The 17,330-nt window shown below is 52.5% G+C and overlaps 1 protein-coding gene across 1 annotated transcript; it reads right to left on the reverse strand.

The window, feature by feature from the left end:
• SP9 (Sp9 transcription factor) lies at nucleotides 1-2,660 on the reverse strand. Its single transcript, XM_015289602.4, has 2 exons — nucleotides 2,528-2,660; nucleotides 1-2,019 (listed from the first exon to the last, which is right to left on the reverse strand). Exons 1-2 carry the CDS (start codon nucleotides 2,546-2,548, stop codon nucleotides 661-663), a joined length of 1,380 nt encoding a protein of 459 aa, XP_015145088.3. The 5' UTR covers nucleotides 2,549-2,660; the 3' UTR covers nucleotides 1-660.
• Nucleotides 2,661-17,330: the final 14,670 nt, after the last annotated feature.

Consider the following 17,330-nt stretch of genomic DNA (forward strand, 5'->3'; position numbering starts at 1 on the left):
GATGGTTCCGAGTCCTTTAATAATACCAAAATGAAAATATGTCGAGATTTTGTTTTCTTGTTTTTTTTTTTTTTGTTTTGTTCTCCATACAGATAAACGCATTTAATTTCTTTAAGCGACCTTAACTTACGTGTGTTTGAGTGAAATGTTAACTCAACGTTTTAAATATCTTTTACATATATACTGACTTCCACAAAGTGCATCAGAAATTCGAAATAAAATAATTATTAAAAAAAAAAAAAAGTAACCGAAGCCCCAAAACCTCCCTGAATTTCAGGAATTCACCGATAAAATGAAAAGGAAACCCCCGACCCCCCTATCAGATCCACATTTACAGGAAAAAGAAGCGACCACACTCGGGTTGGGTTTTTGTTTCGTCTCCGACCCCTATTTATACAGATGGTTATGAGATACAGAGGAACCGTCTCGGCCTGCCGCCTTAGTTTCTCACCTTCAGCCTCTCAGGATGCTTTCCTTTCAACAGAAAGAAGAGGGGAAAAAAAAAAAAAAAAAAGGAAACGGGGGGAAGAAAAAAAAAAAACGAAACGGGAAAAGAAAAAGAAACGAACGATCGCAGAAGCGTCCCTCGGGGCGGGGGGTCGGGTGGCCGCCGTCCCTCCCGGGCCGGGCCGGGCCGGGCGGCGCTGCGGGCGGCGATCCCTAGGAGTCGCCGGGGCCGCCCGGGGGTTCCTTGCCCGGGCCGCGGGCGGCGGCCGCCCCGTCGTGCAGGAGGAGGTCGGGGGACTCGGAGCGCGGCGTCTCCAGGTTGCTGGCGTCCGTGTCGCTGTCGCTGCCCTTTTTGCCCCCGCCGCCCCCGTTGTGCGTTTTGATGTGTTTGCTCAGGTGGTCGCTGCGCATGAAGCGCTTGTTGCAGACGGGGCAGGCGAAGCGCTTCTCGCCCGTGTGAGTCCGCAGGTGCCGCTGCAGCTCGTCGGAGCGGGTGAAGCGCTTCCCGCAGAAGAGCCAGTTGCAGACGAAGGGCCGCTCGCCCGTGTGCCAGCGCAGGTGCGCCTTCAGGTGCGAGGTCTTGCCGTACACCTTGCCGCAGCCCGGGATGTGGCAGCTGTGCAGCCCCTTGCGCCGCAGGCTGGCCCCCGCCGGCCCCAGCCGCTCGGCCTCCTGGCAGTTGGGGCAGTCGCAGGTGGCGCGGCCCGAGTAGCGGCGGGCAGAGCGCGCCGAGCCGCCCCCCGCCGCCGCCGCGGCCGCCCCCGAGATCATGGCGCTGGCCGCCGCCACCGCCGCGCTGGAGTCCGTGTAGGAGGGCAGCACGGGCTTGAAGCCCTCCTGGGCGAGCAGGTGCTGGCCGGTGGAGAGCAGGTGCGAGGCGGCCGTGGAGCCCAGGCCGGTGGAGCTGAAGGCCGAGTGGGTGAGCGAGCTGAAGTCGGGGTTGTAGGTGCCCAGCTGGGAGTGCAGCGAGGCCTGGGGGGCGCCCGAGTGCAGCGAGCCCTGCAGCCCCCCCGCCGGGTTCTGCACCTCCAGCCACGAGCCCGGGTTGGCGTGCACGTCCCACCACGGCGAGGCCGCGCCGTTGGCCACCTCGCCGGCCGACAGCGTGGAGTGGAAGCCCGACTTGTACCAGGATTCGTAGGGGTGCGCCATGCCCACCCGCGGGTACAGCCCGTCGGCCGCCGCGCCGTGCACCTTGGAGATGAAGGCCGACTGCCCGGCCGGCTCCTGCGGGGACACGCCCGCCGCCGCCGCCGCCGCCGAGTTGGAGAAGAGCCCGCCGTAGTCGCTGCTGAAGGCCGAGGAGGTGGGCGAGGTGGAGGCCAGGCAGAAGGCGCTGTTGGCCGCGCCCGTGCCGCCGCCCAGTCCGCCGGAGCCCCTGCTCGTGGCCACCGCGAAGCCCGACAGGCCGGAGCCCAGGTTGCAGCTGGACGCCGAGCGTTTCCAGGGGTGGAAGCCCCCCTTGGCGAAGGCGCTGGACTCGGGCAGCGTGGTCAGCGGGCTGGTGTTGCCGATCTTGTTGCAGGTGGCGGCCAGCATGGCCAGGGGGGTCGTTCCGAACCGCGGCTCCTCCTAGGACAGAGACAAAGCCGCCGTCAGCCTCGCCCCCGCGCCCGGCCGCCGACCCGGGAGCGGGCGCCCGCCCCGCCTCGCTTCGCCGCCGCGCTCCCGGAGGCCGCGGCCCGGCCCGGCCGAGCCGGCGCACGTCGGGCGTCCGCCGGGGGTCCCCGAGGCGGGACGGGGCCGGAGGCGGCGCGGCGGGGCAGCGCCCGGCGTCGGGCGGGGACGCCGCGAGGAAGGCGCGGGGAGCGGACGCGGGAGCGGCGCCGAGTCGAGCGGGGCGAAAGCGGCCCGAAACGGAGCGAGGCGCGTCTCGGCTCGGTCGCTGCCATGACGGTTCGTAGAAGTAAAACGAGTAGCGCCGCGGCCGCCGTCCGGCCCCGCGCGGCTTCGGCCGGGGCGGCCCGACGGGTGCCCGGCGGCCGCCCCGCGCTCGCGGTCCCGCACGACGGCGGCCGCGGCGGCGGAGAGCTTTCCGGAGGCGGCGGCGGCCGCGAGGAAACGCGCGGCCCCGACTTACCCCGAGGATCGACGTAGCCATAGCACGTCCCTGGGCGGGCTGCGGCGGAACGGGAGGGGACGGGGTTCGGTGCGCGCCCGCGCCGCCCCGGCAGCGCCAAGGACACTCCGGCTCGGCGGGGCTAAACTCTGCCTAAGTGCGGGGCGCGCCCGCTTTGAAGTACCGCTGGCTGCCGCGCTCGCCCAATGAGGGCGCGGGCGGAGCGGGCCGGAGCGGCCCCGCAGCCAATCAGGCGCGCGGAGGTGCCGGCGCCGGGGCGCGGGGCGCGTGCCAGTCAGAGCGCGCGGAGAGCGCTCCGCACCGGGCCGCGGGGCCGCTCCGCAATTATAGCGCTGCCCTCCCCGGGACGCGGCCGGCGGCGGCGCGAGCGGGGCCGGGCGCGGAGCCGGCGGAGCGCGGCCGCGTGGCTTTGCGCGACGGGGCCCGCGGCGGTGCGGGCGGCGGGACGGCGCTCGGTGACGCCGCGCGGGATCGCCTCAGCTCGTCCGCTTTGGCGAGCGCGAGAGGCGGCCGCGGGCGCGGCGCGTTCGTTCCTTTCCGCGCGAGGGCAGCGAGGGAAGCCCCCCCGTTATGTCAGACCCCGCCGACCCCGGGCGGGCGCCGCGTTCCCGCGGCGCTCCCGGCTCGGCGCTCCGGCGGGCGGCACCGCCGTCAGCCCCGCCGCGAGCCCCGCGGAGCTCGGCCGCAGCGCGAGCCGACGGCCCCGGCGCTGCGCGTCCCGGCGGAGCTGCGGGGCGTCCTGCGTACCGCGTCCCGGGCGCCGCGGGCTCCCGAAGGGACGGGGGCAACTTTTTTTGCGCCGCGGCCGCGTCTGCGGACGGCCGTCCCGCCGCGTCCCTGTGCGACGGCCCCTAATCGCCTCCTTCTCGATTCCGCCCTAGCGCCAAGCCCCGCGGCAGGTGCTCCGGGGGCAAGTGGAAGAACGCGGGCGATCGACCGAGGCGTTTCGCTGTTCCCTACTCGGTTTTGCTCGTTTCCTTTCCGTGCCTCGCCGAGCCCCGCGGCCGCACCGCACGCCGCGCCGAGGGCTCCCCGGGACGGTTTGCTCCCGGCGCCCGAGGCCGCCCTCCGCCCTCCGGGGCCGCCCGTCTCTCCGCGCCGAGCGCATCCCGGCCGCGGCGGGGCTCGGCCCGGGGCCTCAGCGGGGCGCGGGCGGGGGGGCGGCCCCGGGGGCGGCCAACAGGTGCCCGCCGGGGGAGCGGGGCCGCCGGCCCGCACTGAAGGCATCCGCGGACGCCCCGAGCGTCCGCGCCCGGCCGGGACGGAGGGACGGAGGGACGGGGAGCGCCGCTAACAGCTTTCGGGGGTCGAGTGCGCTCCGACGGGTTTTGTGCCGTGCTCCAAAAATGGAGTTTTTAAACAAAGATCGGCGTGTTATGCTCGAGTGTTGAGCCGACTGTTAAAACATTTGGGGGGATAATGACAACGTAACAAAGGCCCGGTTCAGAGTGAATCATCACCCTTTTAAAAGTTAAAGCAATTTTCAGGAGAATGGCTTTCAGCGAACGCTTTACATTATTCAAAACGGCCAAATAATGCTCTATTATAGCGCCTGAATGCTGCCAGTCAGCCCCTAAGTGCAATTTGCGCGAAGGCTCCGTGCCTTATCTCCACTTCTTTATAAAGAGGTGAATATAAAACAATTTCTTCCAAACCCAGACGGAGAGCACGAAAATTGCTTCCCTTTCTGCAATCAGGGCAATTTAACTGGAGTGCAATTAGCACTATTAAATGTCGATTCTGCATAAACAAATCTGACTAAGAAGCGAAAGTGGGGTGAGAACCTCATATAAACTGAAACTGATTTTTTAAAATTATGTATCCGGGTCCTTCACAATTGATCCGTGACGTTTTCATTTCGGAATATATTTACATCATAAATACATTATGTTTCAATCGACATAAATGTGTTTTCGGAGGGGAAAAAAGAAAGAAAGAAAGAAAGAAAGCGACGACCAAAGCGAAGCGCTGCCCGTGCGTGCTGATGGAGACAGAGCAGCTGCCACCGAACACGGCGGTGCCCTCCCCGGCCCGGCGCTGCCCGCTGCTTCGCCTCCCCGCTCGGGCTGCGGGCGCCGGGCTGAGGCCGGGAGCGGTTCGTTCAGTAGCGCTGATCGGAAGGCGCCGGGCTCACATCGGAGAGAGTCAGATGCGGCGGCTCAAAACGCAGAGCAGGGAAAGGGTCGCCAAATAGTTCGGAAGGGATCGATTTCCCTGCGGCTGGGCGCGGTGCGGCCGTACGGGTGCCCGGGAGGGGACCGCGGCTTCGCACGGGGGTGCTGCGGCCGGCCGAGGGCTGAGCCCTCCCAAGTGGAAGGGAGCGGCGTAACCCGCGCCGGGCGGCGGGACGTGGGCAGGGGGCAGGCGAGGTGCTCGTCGCTCACGCACATCACTGAGTCCTGCCTTTCTTCTTCTTCTTCTTCTTCTTCTTCTTCTTTCTTTTCTTAAGCACCTCTCCCCCTCCCTCTCTCCCTCTGCCTCAATGACACTCCGCGTTCCTTGAGCCGGGCACCGCCGCTCGCTGTCAGAGCCACGCGCGGGGGGACCCGGCCTCAAATTAAGAACTTGGGCTCGGGAGAGGCTGCCCCACGGTTTGCCGGAGCGGGGATGGCGAGGGGGGAAGGATGGAGGGATGGTGCTGAGATGCAGACCCGGCGCCTGTTGAGCCCGCCGCATTCCTTCCGCCGTTGAGTTTTTCATTTGTGGGTAAAGACGAAGAGCGGCTTTAGATGGAAAGAAATCTTTCCCAGCTAATGAAAAGGGAAGGGGCACCGGGATCGAATAGATCACGGCAATGAAATGAAAATTAAGGCGCCGCCACCATTCCCGCCCGAGCTGCCGGCGCTGTTCGTTATGCAGCGCGCAGCCCGGGACGGGCCTCCCGCACCGCTCTGCCTCCCGCACCGCACCTCCCTGCCTCGCCCCGCCGCCCGCAGCCCCGCGTGCTCCCGCGCTCCGAGCGCTGCCCCGGCCACGCCCGCCCGCCCCGTGCCGCTCTGCTCGGCGCGTTTGGGCCGCGCGTGCGAAGCCTCTCCCGCTCCGTTCGTCTCCGCCGAGACGCGGTGACAATTGAAGGGAAGGCTGTGTCAGGGGAGGGAAGGTGACTGCAGACTGTGGGATGATTTTAATTACTACAATTATTGGGAGATTATTCAGCGGCATCACGGGTTTGTTTTCCGCCTCGGTGGGGAAGTCTGAGGAGCGCCGCACGGGGAGCGCCGCGCGGATTCTCTCTGCCGCTCCTCGCGCCTCGCCGTGCCGCTGCCAGAAGCCGCTTAGACGCGACGGGCTCGGGCCGCGGCGGGTTTGAAACGCAGCCGGCGCCGGCGCTCGCGGAGCGCCCTTTTAATGAACGCGTTTCTAAACGGCTCGAGCGTCGTTAGCGCGCGCTCGGCCCCGCGCTCCCGGAGCGCGGAACCACCTTTTCCCCCGCGCCCGCCGCGGCGGCTCCGAGGGCTCTGCGGCCGCTGCCGGGAGAGCCCTGCCCGCCGGGAGCGCGCCTCGGGAACGCGCCCGTCGGGCCGCCCGCCGCGGGCTGCGCCGCTGGGTCACGGCGCGCCGGGCGCACGCCCCGCGGTGCGGCCCCTGCCCGCGTCCCGCCGCCCTCCCGGCTCCTCACGCCGTCCCGGCTGTCTTCCTCGGCGCTTTTAGCGAGGCGTGACTCAGAGTGCCGGTGGTGATTAAGCGAGCTGTCTATCCGCAGATAGAGATATGTGGGCACGTAATAGACGGGATGATTGACGCCGCAAAGTTCTCCTCGGTCCGCGATGACCAATAAATCCCGGCGCTGGCTTCGCCCGCTAATGAATGGCTGCTGGGGACGGGTCCCCCTGCGCGGCTCCCCGCGCTCCCGTCCCTGCCCTGGGATGCGGCCGGGCACGGCGCTCCTTGTGCTCCCTCCCGGCCTCAATTACCGCGCTGCAACTTTAGGTGAATCCAGCGCCGCTCACGAACCATTTCACGTTCAGATGCGAGCTTGCGGTACTTTCCTAGTGGCAATTAGGAGCCTATTACAAGCCATTAGATTGATCAATGTACCTTAAACAATGTGAGTGATTTATATGGCAAAGAAAAAAACCTTTTTGCATCCATTGTACCGCTCTGGCGACCAACCTGGCCCTGCGTGTCCATTCATCACTGCTTTGAGCAACAAAAGCGATTTGTTTAGAAAACTTGTGCGCGCGGAGGCAGCCTCGGCATCTCCGGCCTGAGAGGTGCCCACATCACGTTCTCAGCTGGCGGGGGCTGCGGCTCGAGGGTTCGGGCACGGGGGGGGTGGCTGTTTTCCTGCGAGATGAATTCATCTTGTACCCGAGGGAATGAAGGCACTAAGGGCGTTCCTGCTGCTGCCCGAATAAGCCCTGGTCTGTGATGGAGGGAGGAAAGCAGCACGTTACCCATTTGTTTGATGGAGCACAGGGTTAGGCTGGGACACGCCACGTGAGGAGCGAAGGGAACGGCACGGCCGCCTCAATGCCCAGAGACCCTGACCCCAAATGGCATCGCTGGAGCACCTGTGGGCCTTGGGGTTGTCTGTGCCACCCGCCAGGAGGCAGTGAGCCACACCTAGAGAAGGCCTCTTGGAGTGAGGGGTGCTGGGGTGTGCAGCTCCCATCAGAAACAATGGGACTGTGCCTTGTCATTAGCGCAGAGCCGAACCATTTCTCCCCTTTTCCTTACTTATTGCTAAACTTTTTTGCCCCGCTTCTTTGTGCCGCAACATGACTGTTCTCCGTAGCCCCAAGGGCTGGGTGAGTCCCTGCCTGTGAACTCAGGCTCCTGAGGGGACGCACCATACATCCCCTCAGCCCTCACCGAGCCGGCCTGCACAGCTGCACTCAGGTGGCACGTGCACAACTGCAGTGCTGCTAATCAGGACTAAGGGACACTGACAGGCTTTCTTCAGATGGAAATCTCTTCTGAGGTACCCCACAAGTGAACGTTATTCATTTAAGATCACAGATAGCGTCGGTGCTTCAGTAACAATCTGCGCTACTGTTTTCTATGTTCTGGTCTCCAGAAATTGCTACATGCTCATCAGAAATCACTGGTTTCCCATGTCACTTGCTGCCAGGAGGTAGACACACCGCATCGATATGGGGACAAAGAAAAGAAACACGGAAAGGGTGTCCAATCCTGTCGAGGGCTGTGACCCTTTTGTTGCACAGCACAAGGTACAGCCACTTCACAGTCTGATTTCCAGGTTGTTCTTACAGCGCTGACACTATTCACTGGCTAATCTAGTCATCAGCTGCTGCTTTCCTTGATAAAAGGGGATTAGCAAAATGCAGCATCTACCGTGTAAACCGGGCAAGATGGAATGCAAACCCTCCTCCCGCCTCCCTATAAAAGATGCTGAAATAGGAGAGGTAGCATTTCTGCTGAGTCTGTCACACAGAACCCAATTCTTGTCTTTCTCCTAGAGCCTGCACCATCAGCAGCAGAACGCGGAGCCAATGGTGTCTCCTGCCTGCCCTACAGTTCTCGTAGAGAAGTTGTGAAAGAAGAGTGAGAGATATGGAGGCCACTTGCAGAGATTAATGTCCCGTTAGGTGTTGTGCTTTTAAGCCTTTTTCCTTCTCCAGTGTGTTGTGTTTGGCCCTTGGTCCAGGAGCATCACCGTGCCAGCCTTCTCAGGAGGGGCTCTGGCCTTCCTCTCCTCCAAGTATCTCTGCTTACTCAGAGTGCTTTCTGCAAGCCTTACCGTATGCACTGTTTGTGGAAAAGCAGCTTATGGTTCCTCACGTGCTGCTTCAGGCACTTTCCTTCCATCTGGGTTGCCTTGCCCTTCAATTACTGGACTTCTTATTGTGATCAAGTGAACTTTTACAGATCTCCACGCTTATTGTCAAAGTAAATTAAGGTGCTGCTTTTAATCAATAGAGAGGGCGACACAAATGCAGTCCTAAGTCACTTAAGCCAAATGTGAAGGATGCAGCGCGTGTGTAATTGTGGAGGACGTCGGCCATTCAGTCCAGCACAGCTCAGGGTCTCTTCAGAGCCAGAGCTGCAGAGTCCCCTTGCCCCACTCCCACCTCCTGTGCTGGCAGCCCCGAGTAGACAGCAGCAGAATGGCGAGGCCGGACCTGGGGTGCTGCACAGATTGGAGCCTCCAGGTGAATACAAGCCCGCAGGTACCATACAACACTTTCTTCCAACAAAAAAGATTGATTGCATCTTGGCCTCGGCGTTAAATGCGCTATTATCAGAAGAAGCTGAAATAATGCATACAGTCACTTTAAAAGAAAGCAGGTTTCCTTTGCGAACATGCCTATTATTTCAATAGTCCTTGAGAAGTATTTCAATAGTGGCCAGGTTGTTGCTTACTGAAATGCGTTTGGATTGAATACATATATATCAAGGGTTTTCTTAATTTTAGCTCGAGTTATTCCTGAAGTTCTCATTAAATTTACCATTTGTAAAGAACAGATTAAATGAAAATGGCTTTTAGAAAAATAGAGCTGGAAATTATTTTGGCCTTTCTGACCTGGAAGAGGCGATAATTTGCCGCAGCACCAGTTATTGGACATGTCTGACATTTTAGGTATTCCCTCACAGTTCCAGACCTTTGTACGGATGAACTCTGTCTGGGACAGCCTGGCAGTCAACTTTTTGTTACCGTAACGTAAATGAGAAGACTACCGCTGTCTTAATCAATCTAGGCAGACTGCACCAATGGCAATGAAACTCTGGTGAGGGCGATGATAAGAAAAGGATGTCTATTATCCACAGTAATGCTCCTAACATTTTCGAAACAGCTATTACTTGTGTCTGTCCATAATTGTCCTTGCTACAGTAACGGTGCAATCTTTCTCTCAGAACACTTACAGAAATTTCTCTCCGCTGACTTTTCCAAATGTAAACAACCTATACAGCGTCTTCTAATGTAAAACAAATGCGGCAAGTAGGTCCCACATTAAAGAATCGCTTTGACTGGAATGTCTGAAATGCTCAAGGGATGTTTGGGTGGGTTTGAAAATGCATTCCGTTTCCAAACTCAGTCCCATAGAGATGTATGAGCGTCAGTAGGAGCTGCGTAGTGCATGATTTCTGAGTTTGAATGGTTGCAGGAAACAGACGCAAAATAAGTTGTGGGGGTTTTGCTAATTTTAATTTCGTTTCTCAGGGCTTCTATTGCACACGAACGTGATTGTTTTCCAGCGTTGATGCTAACAAGCAGTTGTCTGTTTAGAAAACGATGCATCTCCAAAATTCTCAGTTACAGCAAAACAGCTGGAAGCCAACATCTCCATTGTCCTGCCCCCTGGTTTGTAATCCTGTTAGATAAAACGCCTTGCCTAATCTCATTAGAATGGGAGTCAGCTCAAAGGCGGGATGTTGAGTGCTTCAGAATAACGGAAAGCAGTGAAATGAAAAGCAAGTTCTCACCTCTGTGTTAGGAAACGTGATGTTCACAATACCTATGTGGTACTTATGGTGTGTAACTTTATTATGCGCTTTGGAGGAAAATTTAGCAAAGCCCCTGGGTGTTTTGGGTCCCAGTTTTGCCAGCAGCCAAGGAGGTGCTGGTTCCCAGGGGGTGTGGAAGCAACCACTTCGTTCCAAGGAGAAATTGCGGCGCCTGCAGGGAAACCAGGAGGGTCCTGCAAAGTAGCAGGAGTCCCAGAATACTGTGCCAAAAACACAGGCTGGAAGCGCTACAAAATGTGGTTTTATTGCCGTGTTAGAGAGGCGCTCAGCCCATTTAACGCTGGATGTCCTTCCAGTCCAATATAGAAACGTGGCGAACCTGGAGTTGGGCAGCTCCAGGACTGAAATGCTGCGGACACAAACTGTTTACAGATGGGCTCTTACCTGTGCACACACGCTTGTGGCCGCAGAAGGAAGAGGGAAGGGATCTCTACAAAGTAGCTGCTTGAGAGGAAAACCAAATAGTCAAACTAGCAGCTTGGTAATTTGATACTCAATTGCCTTTTGTTACAGTATTTTTCAAATAGCTGTTGCCATAACAACATAACACATTCTTCTTTTAATTTTATTTTTTTTTCTGTTTGAAAAAAAAAATATATATATATATATTCTTGCCAGAATTCCTCCATAATAGCTTCCATTACCTGCAGTGACTTCTATCGGTGAGGCCAGTGCTGATGTCTCCTGCTGTCACAAGTCACTCACCAGTCTAGCAGATGTTTTGTTTGGTAAGGCTGATTTGAGCTTTATAAAACATGTTGTGTTTTTGTTTTTGTTTTTTTTTCCTAATCCTCAAAGAGCAAATATCAGTAAGGACGGGATTCAGAGATGATCATTTGCCATGAGACAAGGCATTTGGTACCTGTTGGGAGAATTTCTCCCATACAAGTAATACTGGATTGGACCAAACTGTAGAGATTCTGCTTTAAACTAGTGACAGTGTGCCCAATGCCAAGAGTTAGATTTTGACCCGTTAGGAACACATATATACCCACCAAAAAAAAGGAGGTAGAGGAGGAAAGCAGGTAAGAGAGGGAAATTCCTTAGAAGGCCAGTATTTTTCCCCATTCTGTAGTATTGATTTTGCTAAACTCTTCAGGTAAATGTTGTAGATGAGAGTAGTTTGGCACAACCCAAGAAAAGTCACTATAACAACTGGAAAAAACAAAACAAAACAAAACAAAAAAACCCAAGAGGAAAGGAGTCTCTTAAAACACTGATGCTGCCCCAGAGTGCTGACAGTTTTATTTTGGATTCAAGTAATTTGCATGACTAAGAACTAATCAGTTTTCCAGGCCATCCGCACATGTGACAGTAACAAATGTGTTCAGAATATTATATTTAATAATCTGTGTACTAACATCATCTTCTTTTTGGAAACATTTTAATTTCCCATCAGTTCATCAGATTGAGCTGCCCCTCTGTATAATGGGTGTAATACTTTCTGTGTCACTGGAGAGGGAAACTGAGGTACCAGTTGGTACATAATGGTGTGTGACTGCATAGCAAATCTTCTCGTGTTACGTTTCTTTCATATTCAAAGCATATAACCTCACAACAAGGTCTTTTGTAGTCAAAATAGACATCCTTGTTTAGTTTCTGAATTGCATGTCCTTTGTTTTCATCAATGTTAAGTATTCAGTAGATCAAGTGACAAAATTAATTATTTTTGTGAGGGTCCTTTGGTAATCAACCAGACCCATGTTTTCTGGTAAACTGTTTTGTTTTTCAGGCAGTTGTCATAGAATTCGAAAAGATTACACTCCTGCTTTGAGGTCACGTTTTCTGTGTGGTTTGGAAGGTACCTCTCATTCCAGGTCCCCTGGAAGCAGCAGTCCTTAAAGCAGCATCGCAGACCCCGGAGGTCTATTGTGAAAATTCAGAGGGGATGGCGATTTCTTCCTGTGTAGTTGAGAATATATTTTTTTCTAGTATGTAGCTGAAAACATTTCTGTAACTGAATTAATCTCCCCCACATTTTGAAATACTTAAAAGCATACCCACACCGATGTGTGCTTCCACTTGTAAGAGAGCTGCAGGTCCGGCGCTGGTATGTCTGCTCGAGGGTCTCTTTTAGGTTCAGCAGCAGAGCTGTGACAGGCTGAGGGGACTCTCCTTGATCCTACATACAAAAAGGCTGAAACGGCGCTACAGGCTCCTGCAACGTGATGGGTGATATGAATGACGTTCATCCCCACAGCTGTCCGTTGGATTTCCTTTGCTGCAGCCAGGTTGTTCAGTCTGACATCGTTTGATGAGGGCAACACATCTGCAGTCTGTAAATGGAGTGTGAGGTACTACACGTGCCTTTGTTACACCCCATGGTGTTTGCGTGTCCACGTGAAAAATCTTAATGAGATTTATTAAATGAATCAACAGCAACCGTCTCTTGCTTTCGCACCGCCCTGCTGCAAGGGGGGGTTGAGAAGACAAGCTCGAAACAAAAAGAGCTTTCATACCACGGTCCAGTGTGACAAAGTCATTGTAGGTTGCTCTTAACTACCCAGGGAACTTTCAAAATGGGCACTATTTGAACTCCGGAGCAGGGCCTATAATCTTGCTTAACGATTACTTCAAATGTGACAGTTTAATTCAGTGTAGGTATCCAAAACGATTTCTGAAATTAATAATAGACATGCTTTATAGCTTACGCGTGTCAGAAGTTATAAGACAAGTCTCGTCATGGAACTTGACTCTCTTAACGGGGCTTTTTAAATAGTCTGACAATTTCAAACAATTACATAGCATTTTGTTCTCGCTAACTTTTAAGACAAAAAATTGTTCCGTTGTGTTTGTAGGGCTGACTCTGGTGAGGTGACCTCCGCGCAGGGGTTACTCTTTGAAGTTCTCCCTGAAGAGCTTCAAGGCAGCTGAGTGTCTCAGAGTGTGATTTTGTAAGGTTTTGATGCTAGAAAACTGTTTAACAAACAGCTCCAAAATATTTAGATTTTGATTAATAACACACAGTGCTGTGGTGTTTAAATAATATGAAGTATGAAATCTAACATGTGGCGGAAGAGTATGAGTTCCACATGGCTAGGAGGGCAGGAATGGAAGCACACCAGTATCTGAGCCGCAGGGAAAGAGTTATACTAAGTCAGTTAAACTCCCCTGTAGAAACCTGTTCAACTGCTGTCTGTGCTTGTGCCAAAGCCTTTCCTCTGACACGGTGGCTTTAAGGATGCTCCTTCAGCAACGCTTCATTCTGCAGGAGTCCACGTGTTGTGGGTGTGCAGAGCCCTGCCTGTGGCTAATGTGTGTACCCCGCACACAGCAGTTTGGGGGGATCAGCCCAGTGCCCCACTACAGTGCTGTGGGAACGATACTACTACCAAAACCTGGGGAAACTGGTTGGATATGGTGTCCTGGAGAGCAGTGCTCACACAGACGTCAGTCATGGGGCCTCAGAACTGAGAAGTTCCTACAGTTTGACAATCTTGAGCGTTGAAACTTTACTGACAAAAGAAGCTTTACATGACCAAAAGGAGGCATACTCTGTCTCTAGGCAGTAAAACACTGCTGTGCTTGGTGTCTTTGCAATGAAAGGGCTTTTGCTGACATGAAGAAATACTGTGCTGGGCTGCACTTAATGCTTTGTTTGAGAATCCCACCTCCCTTACACCCTGATTACTATTGGGTTAGGATCGCATCTACTCCCGTAGTAATCATAGATTAGCTTTTTCTATTAGCTCTAGGATGAGATGAGGTGTTTGCATGCAAGTGTTTATTTTATTAAATGAAAAGGAAGAAAGCTATCCAGCTCTGGCATTGTATATAAATGCCTTATTTGCAGATACATCTCTTAACCGCCAGAACAAAAAAACTCAGACATCTGATTTCTATTCTGGGACAAGCCATTTTACTTATCTAAGTATCTTTTTGTTTATTTTCATTTGTAACAGTTGGAAGTAGCATACAGCTGCAGAGATATGCACAACTGAGAGGACTCATAACCTGCCTTCGTGAGCATTTTCACCTTTGATCTATCAATTTTAAGAAAACCCTTCCAAATGCAGTGCTGTATTAGTGATGGGAGATCTAACAAAAGGCAGACTGGGTAGAATAGGAACGTGCTTTCAGCTGTGCTGTGCAGTCTAGAATGGACATTGATGTTAAAACGATTCTGTCTTCAGATCAGCATAGCAATGACTGTTAAAAACGCAAAGAAAAGAGCTCGTTCATCAAGCGGCACTAATTACATCTAAGCCCACATTTGCAAATTGTTTAATTGTGAGTATTCCTGGGCTGGTATTACTGAATTGTGAGGATTATTCTGCAGTTATTGGTAACAAAATTTAAAATAGTCTCCATTTAGTCTCTTTCAGAAGAGTTGAAGCTAGATGAAGTGAAAACAAAAGGTACATGATAAATAAAGGCCTTGTAAGCAGATGTCTTGATATGCAAGGGAATTATTATCTACTGACTGGAGTCTAACTTCAGACCTAGTAACAGAACTTCCTTTTTGGAGGTCATTCATTCCATCACAGAGATAATGTTATGAAGAATTTCATAGAACATTTTATGAGCAGAAATGTGACTTTTTGGTGTTTTGATGCTTGAGGTTACTATTTTTAATCTCAGCTTGAGTCTCTCAAGCTTCTTAATCACAGATGATTTTAATGAATATCCACAAGAAATAGTACTTAGGGCTTTCAAAATCAATACATTTTATTTCAGGTGCAATATTTAAGTGGTACAGAGAACTTTTTACTTGTGCATGTAGGCAGATCAGGTGCAGGAAGGAGGATCGAAGCCTGAGATGGCCTCGTTCCAGCTCCTCGCTCTGCACTCCAAGCAAGCTGGTCTGAAAGACACTGGAACCTTCATTGACTGAACTGGCAAGGCGTCCCAACCAAACCCTTCTTACAGCATGTGATTCACAAAGCTGGGTCCAGGCAAGTTCAGGTTTAGTGATTTGTATGCTTGTCACCCTGGATGTGTCTTGATTTGTTACTGTATGGGAACTGCAGAGTCACGGCCTGAACCACTGATTGATCACCTGAGGTGAGCACTGAGTCAGCTGTGGGAGCACAGGTGAAGGCGATTCAGATGTGTGACCAGAAGGGATGGAGCCTGGCTGCACCTCTCCTAGACCCCATTTAAGGGCTGACTGGCATGGGGGGAGGTTCTTTTCAGGGGGTTGTTCCTTTTGGAGTTTTCTATTGTGAGTCTAGGACATGGGTGAGCATTTTATTTGTTTTTGATTGTCTCTTTCCACCATGGTACTCCTTCTAACTAAAACCTGTAAAATACCATGCTGCTCTGCTAACTGTGCATTTGTTAATTGTGCGGTTAGCAATTAGAAAAGAAAACAGATCATTTTTGTACCCATGATATATCATTGTTTGTGATTCTCCCCACATTTAAGTATTTTGCATGCATCAGTCTGTTTTGGGAAGCTCAAGGTGTTAGCAGTGTCCTCCCCTGAGCAGCTCACAGGGTAGCTCACACTCTCAAAAGCGTGTCCCATAGCAGGAGATTACTACAATCCTGCTGGCATAATTTATGTACACCCTGGTTTGCGTGGTAGGGGTGCAGATTTGGCATTGTGCAGCTTGCTCATCCCCTTCAGAACTGTACACAGATGTCTTTATAAATGTGTTTAAGGCTGGAATTTTTATGGTGAAGTTATTGGCATCCTTTGGGGATTCAAAAATCAAAAAGTTTTACTTCTCTTCATGCCTTTCCAATACTGTGTGTTCTTATTATTTCCAAGTTGTATTCATGACTCATGAATTTTTGAGTCATGTTGTGGTTGAACATTGAGCACATACGCAGTTATTGGATCATGAGCAGAAAAAATAGAAGTAGTGACAGGGAAGGTTCAGGTTGGTTATCAGGAGAAGTTCTTCTCCAGAGGGTGGTCGGGCACTGGAACAGGCTCCCCAGGAAAGTGGTCATTGCACCAAGCTTGCCAGAGTTCAAGAAGTGTGTGGGCAGTGGTTTTAGACATATGGTTTGATTTTTGGGTGGCCCTGTGTGGAACCAGGAGTAGGACTCAGTGATCCTTATGGGTCCCTTCCAACTCAGAATATTCTATGGTTCTACTGTTGGAAGTGTTTTATAGGAAATATCTGCTTATAACATCTCATGTCACATAGTGTTTCAGGTGATATTGGTATGAAATTGACCTTTGAAAAAGACCAGAAAATATTTACTATGTGAATTTGTTTCTATATCAATTACATTTGCTCACTCCACTGTCTTACACGTGAGATCTCTGAGGCAGTGGTTTTGATTTGTAGCCTGTTGGAGTCTTTGGGTTGTTTCGAAAGAAATCTGATAAGGACATCCGGGAAACTATATTCATCTACCTGAACATCATCTGTATTTATGCAATTAAATGCTTTTAATTCATCTTGCAGCTTTCTGAAACACTAGAGAAGCTCCCCAGATCTTTCTTTTTCAAGGCTTGAAGGTACTAAAAAGTCCTTAAGCACTTTCTGGTCCTTAGAAGCCCTTGCTTGGGGGTGTTTCTAAAACTGCTTGATGCTTCTCAGCTGGGTGGAAGTCATTTAAGCAAGTGCTAAGTGTAACAAGCGTAGGTGAGAGGTTAGGTCACATTCTTAATTACCTCATTCCTCTTCCAGGCTTGGGTACCTAATGCTTTATACTGACTGCTCTGTCATTCATCCTTCCAGGTATGGGTTGTGGATATGGCTGAGAGTCATCTATACAAATGCTTAATATGTTGCTTATCGAGTGGTTTTCCAGCTCTGGTCATTTAGGATGTTTTTTGCAGCTAGCACAGCTGGTGTTTTGGCAGGAGGTACCTGTTTTTCAGTTTCAGTGCTGTGAAGGTTACCTAGCTCCTCGTGTTATTGCAGCAGTGAGATTAATGCTAGCACTGCTGACCATCATTTCTTTCTTTGCTGAATGCTGTTCTTAGGTATTTTGTGCTTGACAGTATACCTCTTAAGGGAAGTGTGAATCTTAAGCTCGATGAACCCTGAGGCAAACAGCATTTCAGTCTTGTCTAATGCTGGCAATATACCAAGTGCTAAATGAAAAAACAGAAATGAGGGAATAAATAACTGAAGATCACCTCTGGCCTGAATCAAGAGGAGTTCTTTCTCTGCTTTGTGGGCAGATAGGTCTGCAGGTGCTGCTGTTGCTGGTTCTCTTGAACACACGGCCCATGAGATCAAAAGTGAATTGAGAGGAGGCTTCCTGTGTAGTCTCACAATGTCAACTCAAAAATATGCAGAAGATATGCACAGAATATCATTGCTATTTCCCTACAAGAAAATGCTGAGAGAGGGTAAGTGTAATGAGGTTGTATTGGGGTGGACTTTCTGTGGCTGGACATCTTTCTTGATTGTTGGATGCCTTTATAAAGTAGCCTATACTACTTCTGGGGTAGTGCAGAAAA

The sequence above is a fragment of the Gallus gallus genome, chromosome 7 (genome assembly GCF_016699485.2).
Source record: "Gallus gallus isolate bGalGal1 chromosome 7, bGalGal1.mat.broiler.GRCg7b, whole genome shotgun sequence".
Taxonomy (NCBI): Eukaryota; Metazoa; Chordata; class Aves; order Galliformes; family Phasianidae; genus Gallus; species Gallus gallus.